The sequence below is a fragment of the Phodopus roborovskii genome, unplaced genomic scaffold (genome assembly GCF_943737965.1).
Source record: "Phodopus roborovskii unplaced genomic scaffold, PHOROB, whole genome shotgun sequence".
In the NCBI taxonomy this organism is placed as follows: domain Eukaryota; kingdom Metazoa; phylum Chordata; class Mammalia; order Rodentia; family Cricetidae; genus Phodopus; species Phodopus roborovskii.
Genome location: NW_026125291.1, coordinates 32,327 through 48,789, shown reverse-complemented (window position 1 = coordinate 48,789; position 16,463 = coordinate 32,327). Strand labels below are relative to the sequence as shown.

The 16,463-nt window shown below is 41.3% G+C and overlaps 1 protein-coding gene across 1 annotated transcript; it reads left to right on the top strand.

Annotated features, from left to right (window-relative positions):
* Positions 1 to 1,902: 1,902 nt before the first annotated feature.
* LOC127234138 (zinc finger and SCAN domain-containing protein 26-like) lies at positions 1,903 to 11,722 on the top strand. Its single transcript, XM_051200913.1, is given in 7 exon segments — positions 1,903 to 2,068; positions 6,732 to 6,807; positions 6,906 to 6,965; positions 7,778 to 8,095; positions 8,296 to 8,413; positions 10,697 to 11,511; positions 11,513 to 11,722. Coding segments are annotated over 6 exon segments (1,398 nt in total). The 5' UTR covers positions 1,903 to 2,068; positions 6,732 to 6,792; the 3' UTR covers positions 11,585 to 11,722.
* The last annotated feature ends 4,741 nt before the right edge of the window (positions 11,723 to 16,463 follow it).

Below are 16,463 nucleotides of genomic sequence, written 5' to 3'. Positions count from 1 at the left end.
CCACCAAGTACAGCCAACTAAACTCCCCCCACCCCACCACGAAGACTAGCAGCAGCCGCGTCTTCAGGTTCCTCTGGAACACTCCCAGTATCTCATTCTGGAAAAAGTGTCTGCTGGGTATGGCCTGGTGAAATTCTATCCGAGATAAATCATGAAGTCTGAACTAACTGAGGGCCAGTGGCACAGAAAAAGAAACAGTATGGTAATTTAAAATTTTTAGAAATAGGATTAGGTTATTTTCTGAAATAGGACTTATCTGTAATATATTCACACATTACCAATGTATGCCTAATGGAGAAGCCCCACTCTCATGAGTGCATTTGTATAAGATCTCAAGGCAGTTCTTGATGTTTTGCAAGCTTTGCACTCGGCTCTTTGCAAGTACAGTCTGATGAGCCACATTCCCCAAGACATTTTTGAGTGGCAGGACCCAGACTCAACAATTTTGGGGATTAGGTGGAGTGAGGAGGATGGTGTGGTTAAGTGATCCTTATAGATGCTGGGTCAAGAGGCAGCAGTTTTCTTTCTAAAGTGTGTGTGTGTGTGTGTGTGCGTGTGTGTGTGTGTGTGTGTGTGTGTGTGTGTGTGTGAGAGAGAGAGAGAGAGAGGGGGGGGGGAGTTTTCTCAAGCCTGCAGGGCATGAGAAGAACCACTGGATACCCTGCAGCTGGAGTTACAGGCTATTGTAAGCTAAAAATCAAACAGTTGTGAACTGGGTCCTCCAGAAAAGCCCAGAAGCTCTTAATCTCTGGACCATCTACTAGTTAAGATTTAAAGCCCTAATATTGAAGGGGGACATGTTACAGCAGGATGTCAGTGACTTTCTGGTAACTAGAAACCAGGAGACTATTAGCCTGCAAGGCCCAAATCTGTCAGCAGGCTAAGAAATTTTTGGGTTTCTTCCTCCAACCTGGAAAGAGGAGACTGTTTGGAAAGCACTAACAGACAATTAGACAAATGGAGAAACCATTTCAATTCTCAGGCAATTGAAAGTATTCCAAGGCATGTCAGATTACTGTAGAATTTGATCCCAAATTTTTATCTCACAGTTAAACCTGTTAGGAAGTTTTGAATGGGCCCAGGAATATTTATGGGCTTAAGGAGGGTGTTGACATCTGTGCCTGCTGTAGAAATTACAAGCTTGCGAAAGTCTTTTCAGTTGTTCATGAAAGAGGTGGATTCCTATTGGGAGTTCTCACTCTGATGATTGGAGATGAACCTCAGACTGTATCCCATTTATCGAAGTCAATGGATAATAATGGAGAATGGTGGGGAGAGGACGATGGTAGGGGACTTTGTATCAGACACTATAGGAAGGACTCTGTACTTAAACAAAATGTTTTCGTTTGTTTTGAGTTAATCTGCACACAAGCCATCTTAATGCTGTGTTTGTTCTGAGTTAACCTTACATCCCATTGGCCTAGGGGACTGCAGAGCTCATATCTGACACCATGGGACATTAACCAGACTAAGCATTGTTGGATGCCTAGGTTCAGAAGTCAAACAAGAGGGGAGACACAGATAGGAGTCTTTGGAACTCGGTAGTGAAAAGGTGGGGGACAAAGAATTAACTTGAGCACTAATGATTAACTTAGTTTGCCTCGCTAGAAAACTTCTGGTTTGAGGTGGGGTATTAAGGTGGCTTCTTTGGAAGCCTTCATGATCATGCCAGCGTTTGACTAAAGCCCAACTTAAAGAGTCTATTCCTGTCTCCATTTCTTGGTGGCAGGAGTTACAGTGAGAGTCTTACTGTTCCCGTAAGAAATGACGCTGTATGTGAAAATAGTCCAATGAAGTGGCCTGTTTCGTGTAAATGGAATGTTTCAACTAAACCCAGATAGGGCACCACAGAGTCGAGTCATGGTCCTCCCACCGTCCTAGAGTGGAGCCGGAAGCTACAGGGCTGGACCACTGAGGGGACATGTGACTGACCCTGCGGCCAGGGCGAGAGGACGTAAGGTGATCGGGTTCCAGCGGGGTCAGAACGGCAACCTTGGGCCTCTGGAGCGGCGTGTCTGGCTGGCACACGGAAGCGATCCACACCTCGGAGCTGGGAAATCCAGGAAGGGTGCGTGGCGGAAGCTACGGTTCTCGGGCGTGGGAGAGGGATGAAGCTGAGGACGTAGTAAGCTCGCAGTTTGTTGTTGAGGCATTTTCGTGCTTTTCCTGGAACGCACGGTATGGCTTAAGCTGACCTCAGACTCCTGAATATCCTCCTGCCTGGGATTACAAACGTGAGCCAACACGCCTGGCTTCTGTCGGTTTTATTTTGTTGGTTGTTTTTAGTTTTGAGGACGTTTCGTAAAGCCCATATTGGCCTCACTCCTTTGGCGGAGGATACCCTTGATTTGAACCAAGCGCTGAGCTTATAGGCTGGCGCTGCCACACATGGCTTCTGCTGCATGTTTAAGTAGTTTCCACTGTAAGTAAACAGAATATTTGAGTAGATAATCGGAGATAGATGGATAGACGTAGGTGGCTTTAAGAGGCATGCGCGAGAGAACAGCGAACACATTAGGCCCGAAAGCTGGAGATTGTTTCCCTTATTTAGGGAATAACAAGGTCACCAGGATGTTTTCGAGCGCAGTCAATAATATTACCGGGAAGGAAACCTGGGCACTTGGTGTGTGAGGAACTTGGTTTTGGGGAGAAACATTTGTTAATTGGAAATCCACAATAGGAATAGATGGGAGGGCGGACAGAAATGAAATAGCTAATACCTATAACCCTAGCACTTGGGATACTGAGGCAGGAGGATTGCCTTTAGTGGTTACAGAGTGAGACCCTTAGAGGAAAATTGGCAGGAATTCTGGTGGGAAGTGTAGACTGTTGTGGGCGTTGGGGCTGGATGGAGCCCACAGCATTGGCTTCTGGATCAGATGCACACAGCAGAAAAGGAAAAATAAATTCAAAATTTTAAGTCTATGGGTTAAAAACAGGTTTTGGGGTTTTTTTGGTTGGGTTTTTTTTTTTTTTTTTTTTTTTTGATGTTTTCTGTTTTGGTTTTTGTGGGGTTTTTTTGGTTTTGTTGTTGTTTGTTTTTTTTTTTTTTTTTTTTTTTTTTTTAATCAAAAGATATGAAGCTCAGCCTTAAGACCTTGTGTCAATTCCTCAACTCTCCATGTCAGGTTTTGTCTGCAGTACAAGGTTAAAAGTAGTTCTTAATGGGTTTCTATGGAGATTGAATTAGTGAGTGAAAAGCAGGTGGAGAAACTCTTTCAGCTTGTTTATTATGCTGAGACATGAGGTGTGACTGACTGGTCATTAATAAGAAGAAAAACATTTAAGGTTTTTTCCATATAAGAGTGAGATTTATAAGAACCCATTCATTAAAGCTTAAGAAAAGTTTAGGCCATATTAAATGTTTTAAACTTGATCTTAGTGGTGATGGCAAGTCATTATGTGCAACATGCACAAGGGAGCTATGCTTCATTTGCTCCTTAGGAAGATCACAGTTGCACTGTGGGAAATAGGTTGATGTCAGGAAGACCAGATGGAACAGTGGTTCTCAACCTTCTTAATGCTGCAACCCTTTAATACAATTCTCATGTTAAGGTGACCTCGAACCATAAAATTATTCTCATTGATTCTTTGTGGCTTTAATTTTGCTGCTATTCTAAATTGTAGTGTAACTGTTTTGCCAAAGGAGTCAAGACTGGCAGGTTGAGGATTGCTGATTTACAGTAGTCCAAGTGGGAGACCTTGTCATCAAGAAACTACAAGAAGGATGTATTTGAGGGATATGAAGCTGTAGAATCAAAAGAACTGGGAACTGTAGGAGAGATGACAAAGCAGTTAAGAGCACTAGCCAATCTTCTAGAAGACTGAGATTCAATTCTCAGCACACACATGGCAGCCCAACCATTGGTAGATAACTCCAGTTTCAAGAGATCTACACCCTTTTCTGGCTCTCTTCAGGCACACAAGTGATGCACAGACATTCATGCAGGCAAAACACCCAGACATGTAATTTTTTAAAAGCAACTTGATTAATTATATACAAACAGTATGAAAGGAGGAGGAAGGAATGGTCAGTTTTCTGGCTTAAATCTCAAGGTAGCTGGACCTTCCCAAAGACAGGTTAAACTACAGTGTATTGTGTTCTTAAATTTAATCACATTTTTAATATAATTACTTATCTATTTAATAATATATTTCATCTAATTATCCAATTACTAAACACATGTGTAATTTGATTAATTAGAGTCACCACTAATTTATGTGTTATGCCAGTACTAGAGTTCTTACTGCCTTTAAAAAAAAGATTTGGCTTTTAAATTGTCTATATGTGTCTGGGTATGTGCACTGGAGTATACTTGTCCATGGAAGCCAGAAAGGTACTCAGACCTCCTGGTGCTGAAGTTGCCCTTATTGTGAGCCACCTAGCAAGGGTTCGGGAGGCCTCAGTGGTACCCTTTGCAAGAGTAGGCTGTTGTCTTAACCACGGAGCCATCTCTTCAGCCCCTTCATTAGAGTTATTTAAAGAAATGGGACCTGTTTTTATATTTGGGACCTGTTTTTATATTTTGGTTAGTAGTTGTCTAAAAAGAGACTTATTTTAAAAAATGAAAGTAGAAGGGGGACTGTTTGGGAAAAGGATCATTGTGGGGGTGGAGGGCAATTGATCGAAATACATGTGTATGACACTCCATAATGAAATTCATTGTTGTGCATAGTTAATAAATGCTTATTTTAAGAAGAATAGGAAAAAAGTCAAAGACTAATTATAAAGATTGTCTCATGATTATCAAGTCGTAAGATCTTCAGGGGGAATTAACATGCCAAAAATAAAACAGCAAATGATTTAATTCTGGTGAAAGTCAAACACCTATGAACCAAAAAGTTGATTATTTAGTTCAAGTCTGAAGACAAGAGGCTTAGCACCCAGAAGAATAGAAGTCTCGTTCCAGAGCTGAAGGCAGAAGTAAAACACTGGTATCTGATTTGGAAAGCTGTTAGAGAAGAAGTCTCTTGATTGAAAGGGGATCAGTCTTTTTGTTCTCAGACCTTCACCTGATCTGGGGAGACCCACTGCAGTATGAAGGACAATCTGTTTTACTAGTTTACAGTCCATTAATTTAAATATTAAATCTCATCCCAAAACACAGAAACATCTAAAGTAATGTTGGACCAAATATCTTCATACCATGTGTCCAAGAGTAAATTAGGCACCATAATACCAAACTACATTTACTTGCTAATAAGCATCACTTTCTTGGACTTTTTCAACCTCTCCTAATAGCAAATGGTGGTGTAAGCCTCTCACATCCTTGTTACTTGAGAGAGAAATTGAAACAGAGAGGACTGTTTCAGCTACATATATGAGGCTGCATTGAGTAACATAGCAAGACCATATCACAAACAAAATAAGAATACTAGTAGTAGATTTTAAATTTCATTATTTATGAATGCAGGATCCCATTATGTAGCCTAGGATGGCCTCAAAACATGCAAGCCTTCTGCCTCAGCCTGTGGAGTATTGGAGTATAGGCCTGGTTTTAGATGTTTGGTGTTTTGTTTTTAATGCAAGCACCAATTTCCTATGTTTTCTTTAGTTGTATCTCCTTAATCTAGAACATTAACCTCCCAGTGTCATTAGCTCTGTGTTTTGGGGAAATTGGATCCATCCCTGTTGTAGATGGACTAGAGTTCTGGATTTCTGAAAAGGTTTCCTCCGTAAATTCATGATAAATAATATTTATTAAAAGTATTCCATTATTAAAAGTATTCCATAGGTGATAAGATAGTTGGTGTTGGTATCTTATTGCTAAGTTTGATCATTTGGTCATGTTTGCAGCTACACAGTGTGGTAGTTAACACTGAACATTCTGTTCTTCTCTCTTTTGCCCCAGTGGTTTTAACATTCACTTGTGGTTCTCAATTGTTTATTTTGAGAGTTTAAAATTGAAGTTTTTCAAACTGGGCATTGGTGGTGCACCCTTTTAGTCCCAGCACTTGGGAGGGCAGAGTCAGGCAAATCTCTTCGAGTTCAAGGCAGCCTGGTCTACAGAGGAGTTCCAGGACAGGCTCTAAAGCTACACAGAGAAACCCCATCTTGAAAACAAACAAAAACTGGTGATTTTTTTTTTTTTTTTTTCAAACCTCTTACTATTGTAGCTAGGTTGTGTGGTATCCTTATAAAAGTTTTCTCACTTTGTTTATATACACTTTGGAATAAATGTTTTGGAGAAAACTATCCTAAGGAAAGATCATTTGTTGCTGTAGCATGGAATAATAAAAACTAGGGGGTGAAAGCTGAATGGTTAGAGAAGTGACCAGCCACTAGAGTTCTTACCTCTACCCATGCTCAGACCAAAGGGGTGATCCTGTCCTCAGACTGCTGCCTCAGTCTGCTTCAGACTGACTGTCATGAGCTCCTGTCTCCTCGCACCTTATGTTCCTCCAGCTATATCATTCCTATCTCCACCTCCCTAGTGATGGGATTAGAGATGTGTGATCCCAAATGCTGGGACCACCTTCGTGGGAGCTCTTTTTTTCTTTTATACTGGATCAAATTCATGTAGCTCAGGGTAGTCTTGAACTCACAGAGATCCACCTGACTCTGTCTCTGGAGTGCTGTGGTTAAAGGTGTGTGCCACCACTGCCTGGCCTCTGTGGCTAACTAGTATGGCTAGCTCTGTTCTCTGATCCTCAGACAAGCTTTATTTATTAGAGCATAAACAAAATAACATCACAGCTAGCATTGCTGTTTCTGTGACTTCTGTTTTTAGGAGTGTCCTTCAGGATACACTCAAAAGAAAGTTCTCCAAAACAAAGTACCTGAAGCAAGGGATGGCACTGGCCTTGGTGAGTGTGTATTCATGTGCATTCTTCTTTTTAAAAGTTCTTTTGAGAGTTTTCAACATGTTCTGATCATATTCTGTTCCACACATACCTCTTCTCAGATTCACCCTAGCAAGCGTGCATACTCTTTGTCTCCTCTGAGTCTGAAGGAGGAGCTTCAGGTAATGAATGAGGGGATCATTCCTATTCATGGAATCAGAGGTCTGACCTTGGGGGTCCTAACAGACTAAATTTAGTGACTTGCCACTCAGTCTAGTGAGAGAGGTGGAGTGGTAGTGAAATAAGAAAGGAATTTATTACTTAGCATGTCCATATTGGAAAGAAACAGGACAATGGTGCCCTAATCCCTATCTTAGGGCCCTGACTAGAGTTTCAGGATTAAATGTACAAAAGCTGAGAGGAAGAGAGGCAGATAGCATACATAGCCTTGTCAGTCTGTCTTGGACAAACTGATCAGTCATTATTTCATGCTGGTTCTGTAAGGTCCTGCTAGCTCCAACAGAATCATTACAGCTGAGGCAGCCAATGCTGGTGCCTGTGGATCCTAGCACGGGTGGTCTGTCGGCAAAGTTCTTAGTCTCTTGAAAAGGACTTAGTTATTCTTATCTTGGTGACATTAGCCTTAAAGGGGGACTAGAAGCTGTGCATTGTGATTTAGGACTTTAATCCCAGCACTCAGTGGCAGGTAGATCTCTCTGGGGCCAGCCCGATTTACAAACCAAACTACAGGCCAGCGAGAGATCCTGTCTCAAAGAAAGAAAAGAAAAGAAGAGGAGTAGAGGTACTAGCAAGGCTAGATAAATTAGAGACTGTCAAGCTATTTGTGAATTATCAGAGAGACACTCCTTAAATGACTAGGTTATATATATGCATGCATGCAGAGCTAAGTAGAAATCTGACTCAAAGTTTAAGGTAGCAAAAGAGATGAGTCTGTGCTTTAAGCCACTGTTAAAACTACTGTGCTTGGGAACAGGGATTCAAAGTTCAAGGAAACAGAAAAGGCCTTGGGCAGGAACCATTGAGCAAACAGTTCAGGCAGCTGCGCTATGAGGAAAGCACTGGACCTCGAGAGGTTTTACGCCGACTCAGGGAGCTCTGCAGACAGTGGCTGCAGCCTGAGACCCGCAGCAAGGAGCAGATCCTGGAGCTGCTGGTGCTGGAGCAGTTCCTGACCATCCTGCCAAGAGATCTGCTGGTCCAGGTGCTCGAGCACCACCCAGAGACTGGGGAGGACCTGGTGGGAATACTAGAAGATTTGCAGCGAGACCGTGAAGAAGCAGGACAACAGAAGGTAAGGGGTACAGGTGTCCTTTTGCAGGAAAGTAAGAAGTGAACCCCCAGGTCACATAGGTGGACATGAGCACAGCAGTGGAGGGGCACTGCTCACTGCTGTTCAGTATCAGCTTCACCTCACCCTTGCCATCCCCTCTTTTCTAACACCGAAGCTGGTCTTTGTAAACCATTTTCCTAATTAACTGTACTTATCTCTAGGAGCCAACCCAAGGAAGCAGACAGACTGTACTGGTTGGAGGGACAGTCCCTCCCAAAGAAGTGCAGCAGCAACTGGTCCTGCCTGAGCATGGGGTGCAGAAGCCTGAGAAGGAGAAGGGTAAGAACTAAATGGCATCCTTTCGAATTTGAGGTATTGTAGACCACACAGTGCTCTCTGCCTTGGCACTCTTAGCTTTTTGTGTTTTGATTTTATCAAAACTGTTGTGGCATAACTTATATATACAATCCACACTGTAGCTTCACTAGACAGTGAGTTTTTTTGTATATACCATAAACTTAAGTCAGTACTACAGTCAAGAATTGAAAGATCAACCACTCTAAACAATTTAAATCAACAACACACCAAGGAGGAGTGGATCTGGACCTGGACCTTCCTTATGTTCTTACCTCCTTCAAGTCACTGTAAATGGAAGTGATGGGCGATTAATTGGTGTGGGTTTTTTTGTTTGTTTTTGTTAGATGTTTTGTTTTGTTGTGGGTTCTCCTTTGCTACTGTTCTAATCGGTGTATTTTTCTCTTTCTAGTGTGATACAACCCTTTTCTTTCTCCCTTCCCCATTTAGTGTCTTTGTGTGTGTGTGTGTGTGTGTGTGTGTGTGTGTGTGTGTGTGTGTGTGTGTGTGTGTGTGTGTGTACACATAGGGTCTTCCTGGGCAAATATGTAGACTAGTCTTGGCTTGAAATCCCAAAGTGTCTTCTTGATATTTCCATTAAGTTACCTTCTTTTTCTTTCCTGTTGCTTAAATACAAATGTATTGTTTCCCCTTCCTTAAAACCCTTAGTAAACTAGGTAATGCTGTTCCTTTTTTTTGACATCTAAAAATGGTGGCCATGTTGGGGAGAGGAACAAAGAGATGCAGCACCCCACCCCTATCCCCCAGTTCAATAACAAGATGTCCTGTGCCTCCCACTCACAGGCACTTCTGACATGCCCTATTTCATTGCCCATTTCCTCCTTCTAGTTTCTCTCTTCTAGGTCTCTTCTGCCTCATTCATTATATTCCCTACTTTTTCAACTCCCCTGCTCTCCCTTTATCCTTCCTCTGAATCTGGGTCAGTGTTCCACATGTACAGTTATGTTATATCAGGTTGTAGTTTCTGGCTTACTTCTCTTTTCCTCTTTCCACAATTAAAGGGCAGGATTTTGTATTGTGCTTTGATTCTATTACAGTCCCCAACCCTCAGTAAACAGTATCTACTAATGATTGGCTATTCTTATTTCTAAAGCTTACATCAGCTGTCTTCTTTCCTGTTTAGTATTTTAGAAAAACTTGCAACATATGAGTAGGTTAAGGAACCTCTGTTCCCTTCTTGGAGGGAGATACTTTTGTTGTTTGTTTATTTTTGAGACTGGGTCTCCCTGTAGCTTTGGAGCCTGTCCTGGAAATCGCTCTGTAGACCAGGCTGGCCTTGAACTCACAGAGATCCACCTACCTCTGCCTCCTGAGTGCTGGGATTCAAGGCATGTGCCACCACCACCCAGCTTTCATATTTCAACAATGTAATGTTTTTGCAGATTCATTATTCTCAAGGTCTTGTGGTCTTAGCGCTGTTGATTTATTGATAAGGACTTAAACTACTTTCCTAAGATTACATTCTACTCATGATAAATTGTCACTATGCCAACACATTTTCAGTTTTCAAAGTACCATCCCTTTGTGCTGTGATTGTCTCTGGTGACCCAGTTTTACAGTTTTATGTTTCTTGTTCCCCATATGACAAATCATGATCAAGAATATACAGTCATGCTTAGTAGCTTCTGTCTGTGACATATATCATATAATACAATTTAGAACATTTAAAGTAAGTTACCTCCCACCATGACTTTTATCCTTCCCCCAAGCCAATCATAGTTAACTATTTCTTGGATGTCAAGCTGGATAGCTGGCACAAGACTATAAATCTCAGGACTTGAGAGGCTGAGGGAAGAGGGTTTATATTAGGCCACGTTGTTCTGCATATTGAAACCTTTCCTCAAGAGAAACTAAAAATCAAAATCACAGTTTCTTATAAACCATTCCGTGTGTGTGTGTGTGTGTGTGTGTGTGTGTGTGTGTGTGTGTGTGTGAGAACTTTGTGGGGGACTAGAGAGATGGCTCAAGTGTTAAGAGCACTGGCTGCTTTAGCAGTGGACCTAGTTTCAGTTTCCAGCACCACATTGCAGTTCCGAACATCTGTAACTGCAGTTCCAGGGAACTGGATACTCCTGTGGTTTCCATGGGCACTGTGTGCATGTGATACACATGAAATGTTTTCTTTTAATTCTTTTAAATTTATACACATGACTTGATTTAAATATTTCTTCCTATTTGCAGATTCCCTTTCCTGACCACCAGAAATGAAATAAGTAGTGATGTATATATATATATTTAATGTTTCAGGTAAGGAAACAAGGAATGATCATGGAAAACTCATTGTAAGGACAGACTCTTGTGGAAGAATAGAATCATCTTGTACAACATCTGAACCCATTGAGGCCCACTTGGAAAAGCAACCAGCCATGCCCAAGGAGAAAGCTAGCAGCCAATGCTTGGAAACTAAGGAGGGACTTGTCCAGCACTCAGACATGACTGAACATGAAAGGGCACATGCAGGAGAAAAGTCTTGTGAATCTGTAGTGTGTCAGAGTTCTACTCCTACTGAACATCCAGAAGTCCTCTCTAGAGAAAAAGGTCACCTCTGCCACGAGTGCGGGAAAGTCTTTCAGAGGAGTTCACACCTCGTCAGACATCAGAAAATCCATCTTGGTGAGAAGCCTTACAAGTGCAAAGAGTGTGGAAAAGTCTTTAGCCAGAATGCAGGTCTTTTGGAGCATCTCAGAATCCATACTGGAGAAAAACCCTTTCTGTGTATCTATTGTGGAAAGAACTTTAGGCGAAGCTCTCATCTTAATCGACACCAAAAAACTCACAATCAGGAGGAGCCCTGTAAATGCAAGGATTGTGGAAAAGTCTTTAGTAAGGCCCTACTCCTCTCCCACCATCAGAAAATCCATGGTCGCTTCAAAAGGCATTATTGTAATGAGTGTGGGAAAGCCTTCAGTTTGACTTCAGACCTTATTCGACATCACAGGATTCACACTGGAGAAAAACCTTTCAAATGTAAAGTATGTCAGAAAGCCTTCCGCTTAAACTCACACCTCGATCAGCATGTCAGAATCCACAATGAAGAAAAACCCTACCAGTGTAGTGAATGCAAAAGAAGCTTTCAGGCAGAAGTCAGGTCTCTTTCAGCATCAGAGACATCACCACAAAAACAAAGTGGCTTGATGAGCTTCTCTGATATCAGAAAGTTATTTGACAAGCAAACAGTGCTTTGTAAAAAGTCACCATGGCATCAGAATTCTTGGAGGCCAAATTGGAAGCTGTTTGCCTCCATTGCTTCCCTCTCCTTTATTTTACTTAAAGCCATAATTAGACAATAATAATTTCACTTTAGATTGTGGGATTGGAGTTAAACAGTTCTTCACTACAGGACATCTCAAAGCTTTTAATGTGATTAAGTACAAGATTATTTATCTCTAAGTAATAGCCTTCTGTATGAATGAAATCTTTTAAATCAACAAGTCAAGTGCCTACAGATTTATAGAGAATGAGCAAACTGATATATTTGCAAGTACTAAAGCAAAAGACTCTTATCAAATAAGAGGGCTGAGGAAATGGCCCAGTGGTTAAACCAATTGCTATGCAAGTGTAAGAACAATGTTTTGAATCCCCAGCTCCCATGTAGAAGTCAAACGGGTATAGTGGCCCACCTGTGGTCCACCCCTCAGGAGGCAGAAATGGGATTTTTAGAGCAATACTAGCCAGACTAGTTGTATCAACAAACTTTGGATTTGGAAAGCAGTTGGTGTAATGATCAAGGAAGACTCCTAATGTTGATTTAAGTGCACATGCACCCATATACATAAATACCCACACATGCAAACATCACACACACACACACACACACACACACACACTGAAAAAGAAAATCCCAAGGGGCTTGAGTAAAGACTCAGCAGTTAACACTCTGCTCTTTTAGAGGATCCATCCATTTTCAGTTCCTAGCACCTACATAGCAGTCCACAACCATCTGTAACTCCAGTTCCTGGGGATCTGATACCCTGTACTGGCCTCCTCAGACTCACGTACACAAATGATCCACATATGTTCACACATACACAAGTTTTTAAAAATTAAGCCCAAGATAAATCTGATACTGCTTGGAAATACACATTCTCAAAAGTCTTAACATTGGTTAGCTAAACATTTTCTCTGTTGGTTTCACCCACATGGTGGCCTTATACCCACTTTACCCATGAACTATCAGTGATAACACTTCAGAAAGTGTATTCAGAATTTTTTTTTGCTGTTTAACTATGGAGTCTGCCCCTCATGAATTAGCTCGTGTCTTTTTACATTTCCTACCTGTTTGAACCACAGTATCAACATTGTTTAAGTTATAAATCAAAGTTTTCCTTAAACTATGCATAAGACTCATTATGAGTCATTTGAATGTCCTGTGTTGAATCTAAGCAGCAGCTTTCTTATGTGGCAACTCTAGGCCATTACAGTGACTGCTTGAAAAACACTTTTTAATGAATGTCCCTTGGGGAAAATGACTTTTTCCCTTTGATGCCAATGATGCTAACTTTAAATGATATTTATTTTGAAATAATTTTGCCCCGTTAAAATTAGGGTTGGCAAGATGATTGTGGTCATTTTGTCATATTGATGCTAGTGATGAAAAGTAAGCTTGGAGGAGTCTTTCCAGGCACATTACCAGAATGGTAGACATTGCTTCTGGGTTGGGAATAGCACAGGTTATAGTTCTCCGAGAAAAAGGCTTCTTAAGTCATGCCGTTCTGGGAAAATAGATGGACCCTTGTAGTGATTACAACTTGGTTTTGCTCCACTTGGTTTACAAATACTTTTCTTGTTCAATAGAAAAGGCTGGAGTCAAAGATGATGCATGCTATCCCTACAGTCTGAATCTCTGGCCTTTGGGCTCCATCATCATAGCCCATGCTGTCAGTTTTTAAGGCCATATGACTGCTGAAGTTATAACTATCACATGCAAAGTGTGGACAAAAGAAGGTTAAAAAGAGGTTCTTCTTGACTCAGTAAGCCCCCTGTGAGCGGCTTTCCCCAAATTTACTTAGCATGTGTATCTTAGGCCAAAACTAAAAGGAAGCAGGAGAGGTTCTTGTTTTGTGCAGAGCTAAAGGGATAAAGGGGGAGATAGATGTCAGAATTACACCTAGCAGTCCTTGGCCTGTCTGACTGAGGAAGCCGACTAGAAGCAACGATACCATTTTCTGTAGGGAAACCAATGTGTAAGAGAAGTAAATGTAGTGCTTTGAAATACTGAAAACCATGCAAAGCTAAACCTATTTTTTTCTTCAGCCTTTACAAACAAGCTTAAGTTGATGTCATGGATACTTTTCCCAAATAATTTGAGGGCTATATACTGAGGTCAGTACCTAAACAGCTTCATGTTAAAATTTAAAACAGATTCTTTTCAGTTTAATAAGGAAGCATATAGATAGGATATCTCATTCTTAATGAAAAAATGTAAAATTTGAAGCCCTATGTATTCTGAATTACTTAGATATTTGTTCCAGGCTTTCTACATGATGACAGGCATTTCTCTTTGGGTAGTATCCTGCCTTTAATATCCAGATACAGAGTATAATAGAAGATTGGGTATCACCATCCACTCAGTTTTCCTATATATAGAAGATGCAGTTATATGGCTTTTCCACTGCAAGCAGAATATAAGCAAATAGGAGAGGAGACAGTAGCTGTCTATGTCATATCTTTATAAATTCGTAATTAGCTTATCTTCTGCCTCAGCTCTTGCCCCCATGCTGGGAATAAAGGTGTATACTATCATGCACTTAGAATTATGATAAAAATTTGTGTTGTTTTTTGTTTGTTTAGTAATTTTATAGATACATGTCTTTTAAGTTATGTTAGGGGAGGGGTCGGTCCATGTAGGCCAGAGTTGTTAGATCTCCCTGGGAGCTAGAGTTACAGGCAATGAACTGCACAGTGTGGGTGCTGGGAATTGAACTCTGGCCTTCTGTAAGAGTAGTATGTTCTGTTAAGTCATCTCTCCAGCCCTACAATAATAGTAATGCTGTACAACCAAAAAACAACCTTGAAGTTGGCATTGTGTTGCATAGAAGACTGAAGCAGGGGGACCACAAGTTCAAACTCAGCCTGAGCTACATATTAAGACCCTATCTCAAAACACAAGCACTAAAGATATATCTCAGTGGTCAAGCATTTGCACAGCATGTGCATGGGCTGGGTTAGGCCCCAGCACTCCCAAGATAAAAGTCTTAGAATCTGATGAATCTCCTTGATGTTTGCCTCTTGTGTCCATGCAAAAACCTGCATGTAAGTATCTATAACACTTTTGTATTTCCTAAACCTCAGAAGAAAGCTAGCTGTCCTTAAGTAAATAGAGCCTATTTAAGAACTTCCTTTAAACTTTACTGTTGAACATCTTTTTACATGCTCATTAACCATTTATCACTGGTTGTGTGAAAGTGATGATCTTTTCTTTTTGGCTTTTCTATTAACATTTCCTTTTACTCCTAAACAGCATGGCCTTTAAAAGTTAGAGAACTATCAAAATTTTAATTGTACATTACTTTTTGTCAGTTTCTGTGTGCTGTATTTACCCAACAAATATATTTAAAACAATGTAAAAACATAATTTAATTATTGATAGTATAAAGAGAATACTATGAAAATATTGATATTGACAGTACTATAAACAGTCTGTAAAGAGTTATAAAGTTTCAAAGGAATTTTTGAATAAAATTAAAGCTTTAAAAAGAATGTAAAGATTTTGAATTGTGTTTCCCATAACATTGCTTATAAAGAATACAGCCTAAGTCTATATTAATGAGGATATAGTCAGTATATATTGTAACCTATACAATGAAGTACTATTGTTGGGATGTCTATAAATTAGTCATATGGGGGCTGGGAGAGGCTCACCTGGTAAAATGCCTGACACAAGCATTTGAACCTGAGTTCAGATTCCCAGGACTCGTGTAAATGGTAAAGGTGGTAGTTAGTGCACGACTATAATACCCTTGGAGGTGTGGGGATCCCTGAGCTTGCTGGCCACCCAGTGAAACTGCAACAGTGAGCTCCAGATTCAGTGAGAGATCTTGTCTAAATATCAATGTGAAGAATACCTCTGGCCGGCACACCCACACGCACCTGTGCGTGCTCATGAGCACGCATACAGACTCTTTTTTTAAAGCCGCTATGGAAGAAATTCCAGGCTACCCTAGCAGAAAAAAAACTAAAGTGCAAAATTAGATTGTGGTTTCCGTAAGTGCTTCAAATGCTAATATACTCTCTGAACAAAATGTTTCAAAGATTGTTCTGAGAATTTATTAAACAGGGAGACTGTGGAGATGGGTCCTTGAGTAAGGCCACTTGCGGCCAAGTCTGACAACCTGAGTTCAATCCCTAGGACCTACATAACAAAATGTGAGGTTGTCCTCTGACCTCCAAACTACCCATCTGCGAACATACACACAGAAAATAAATACGTGTTAATAAATATGGTTAATTCTTGAATTCATGCTACCTGCGGCTTGTCACGCATATAAAATCTGTATACTTCCTCACCTTGCGGCTTTGTGCCTTTGTACTCTTGTGGCTCTCCGCACAAGGCCGGGTAAGGGTAGCTCAGCTTTGTCTTTACGGGTGTCAGTCAGTCTAGGGAAGAAACTCTTCCTCTCTAGTTGTTGGGAACTGAACCCAGTCAGTAAGTCAAGGAAGCGCTCTCCCTCAGGTACATCCCACAGGATTTTGGTTGAAATGGTTTGTGAAATGCACACGTGGTTGGGATTCGGAACCACCAGTAGAGGCTGGTGCCCAGCCAACTCCACCAGAGAATCAGAGCCTGGGACCACGCTCCTGAAGTGCACAGCGGCAGCCGGAAGTTGACTCTGGGGCTCCAGCTCCATCTACAGGAAGTGCCCCGCTCCGTCTGCAGGAAGTGCCCCCTGTCCCTCATCCCATTGGACTCCTCCGAACTGCATCATCGCGGTCTCAGACTAACAGCAGCACCGCCAGGCTGTGGCGCTCTGGCCTCCTGGCTCCGCGTTTTGGCACTTGGCACATCCTCGTTGCA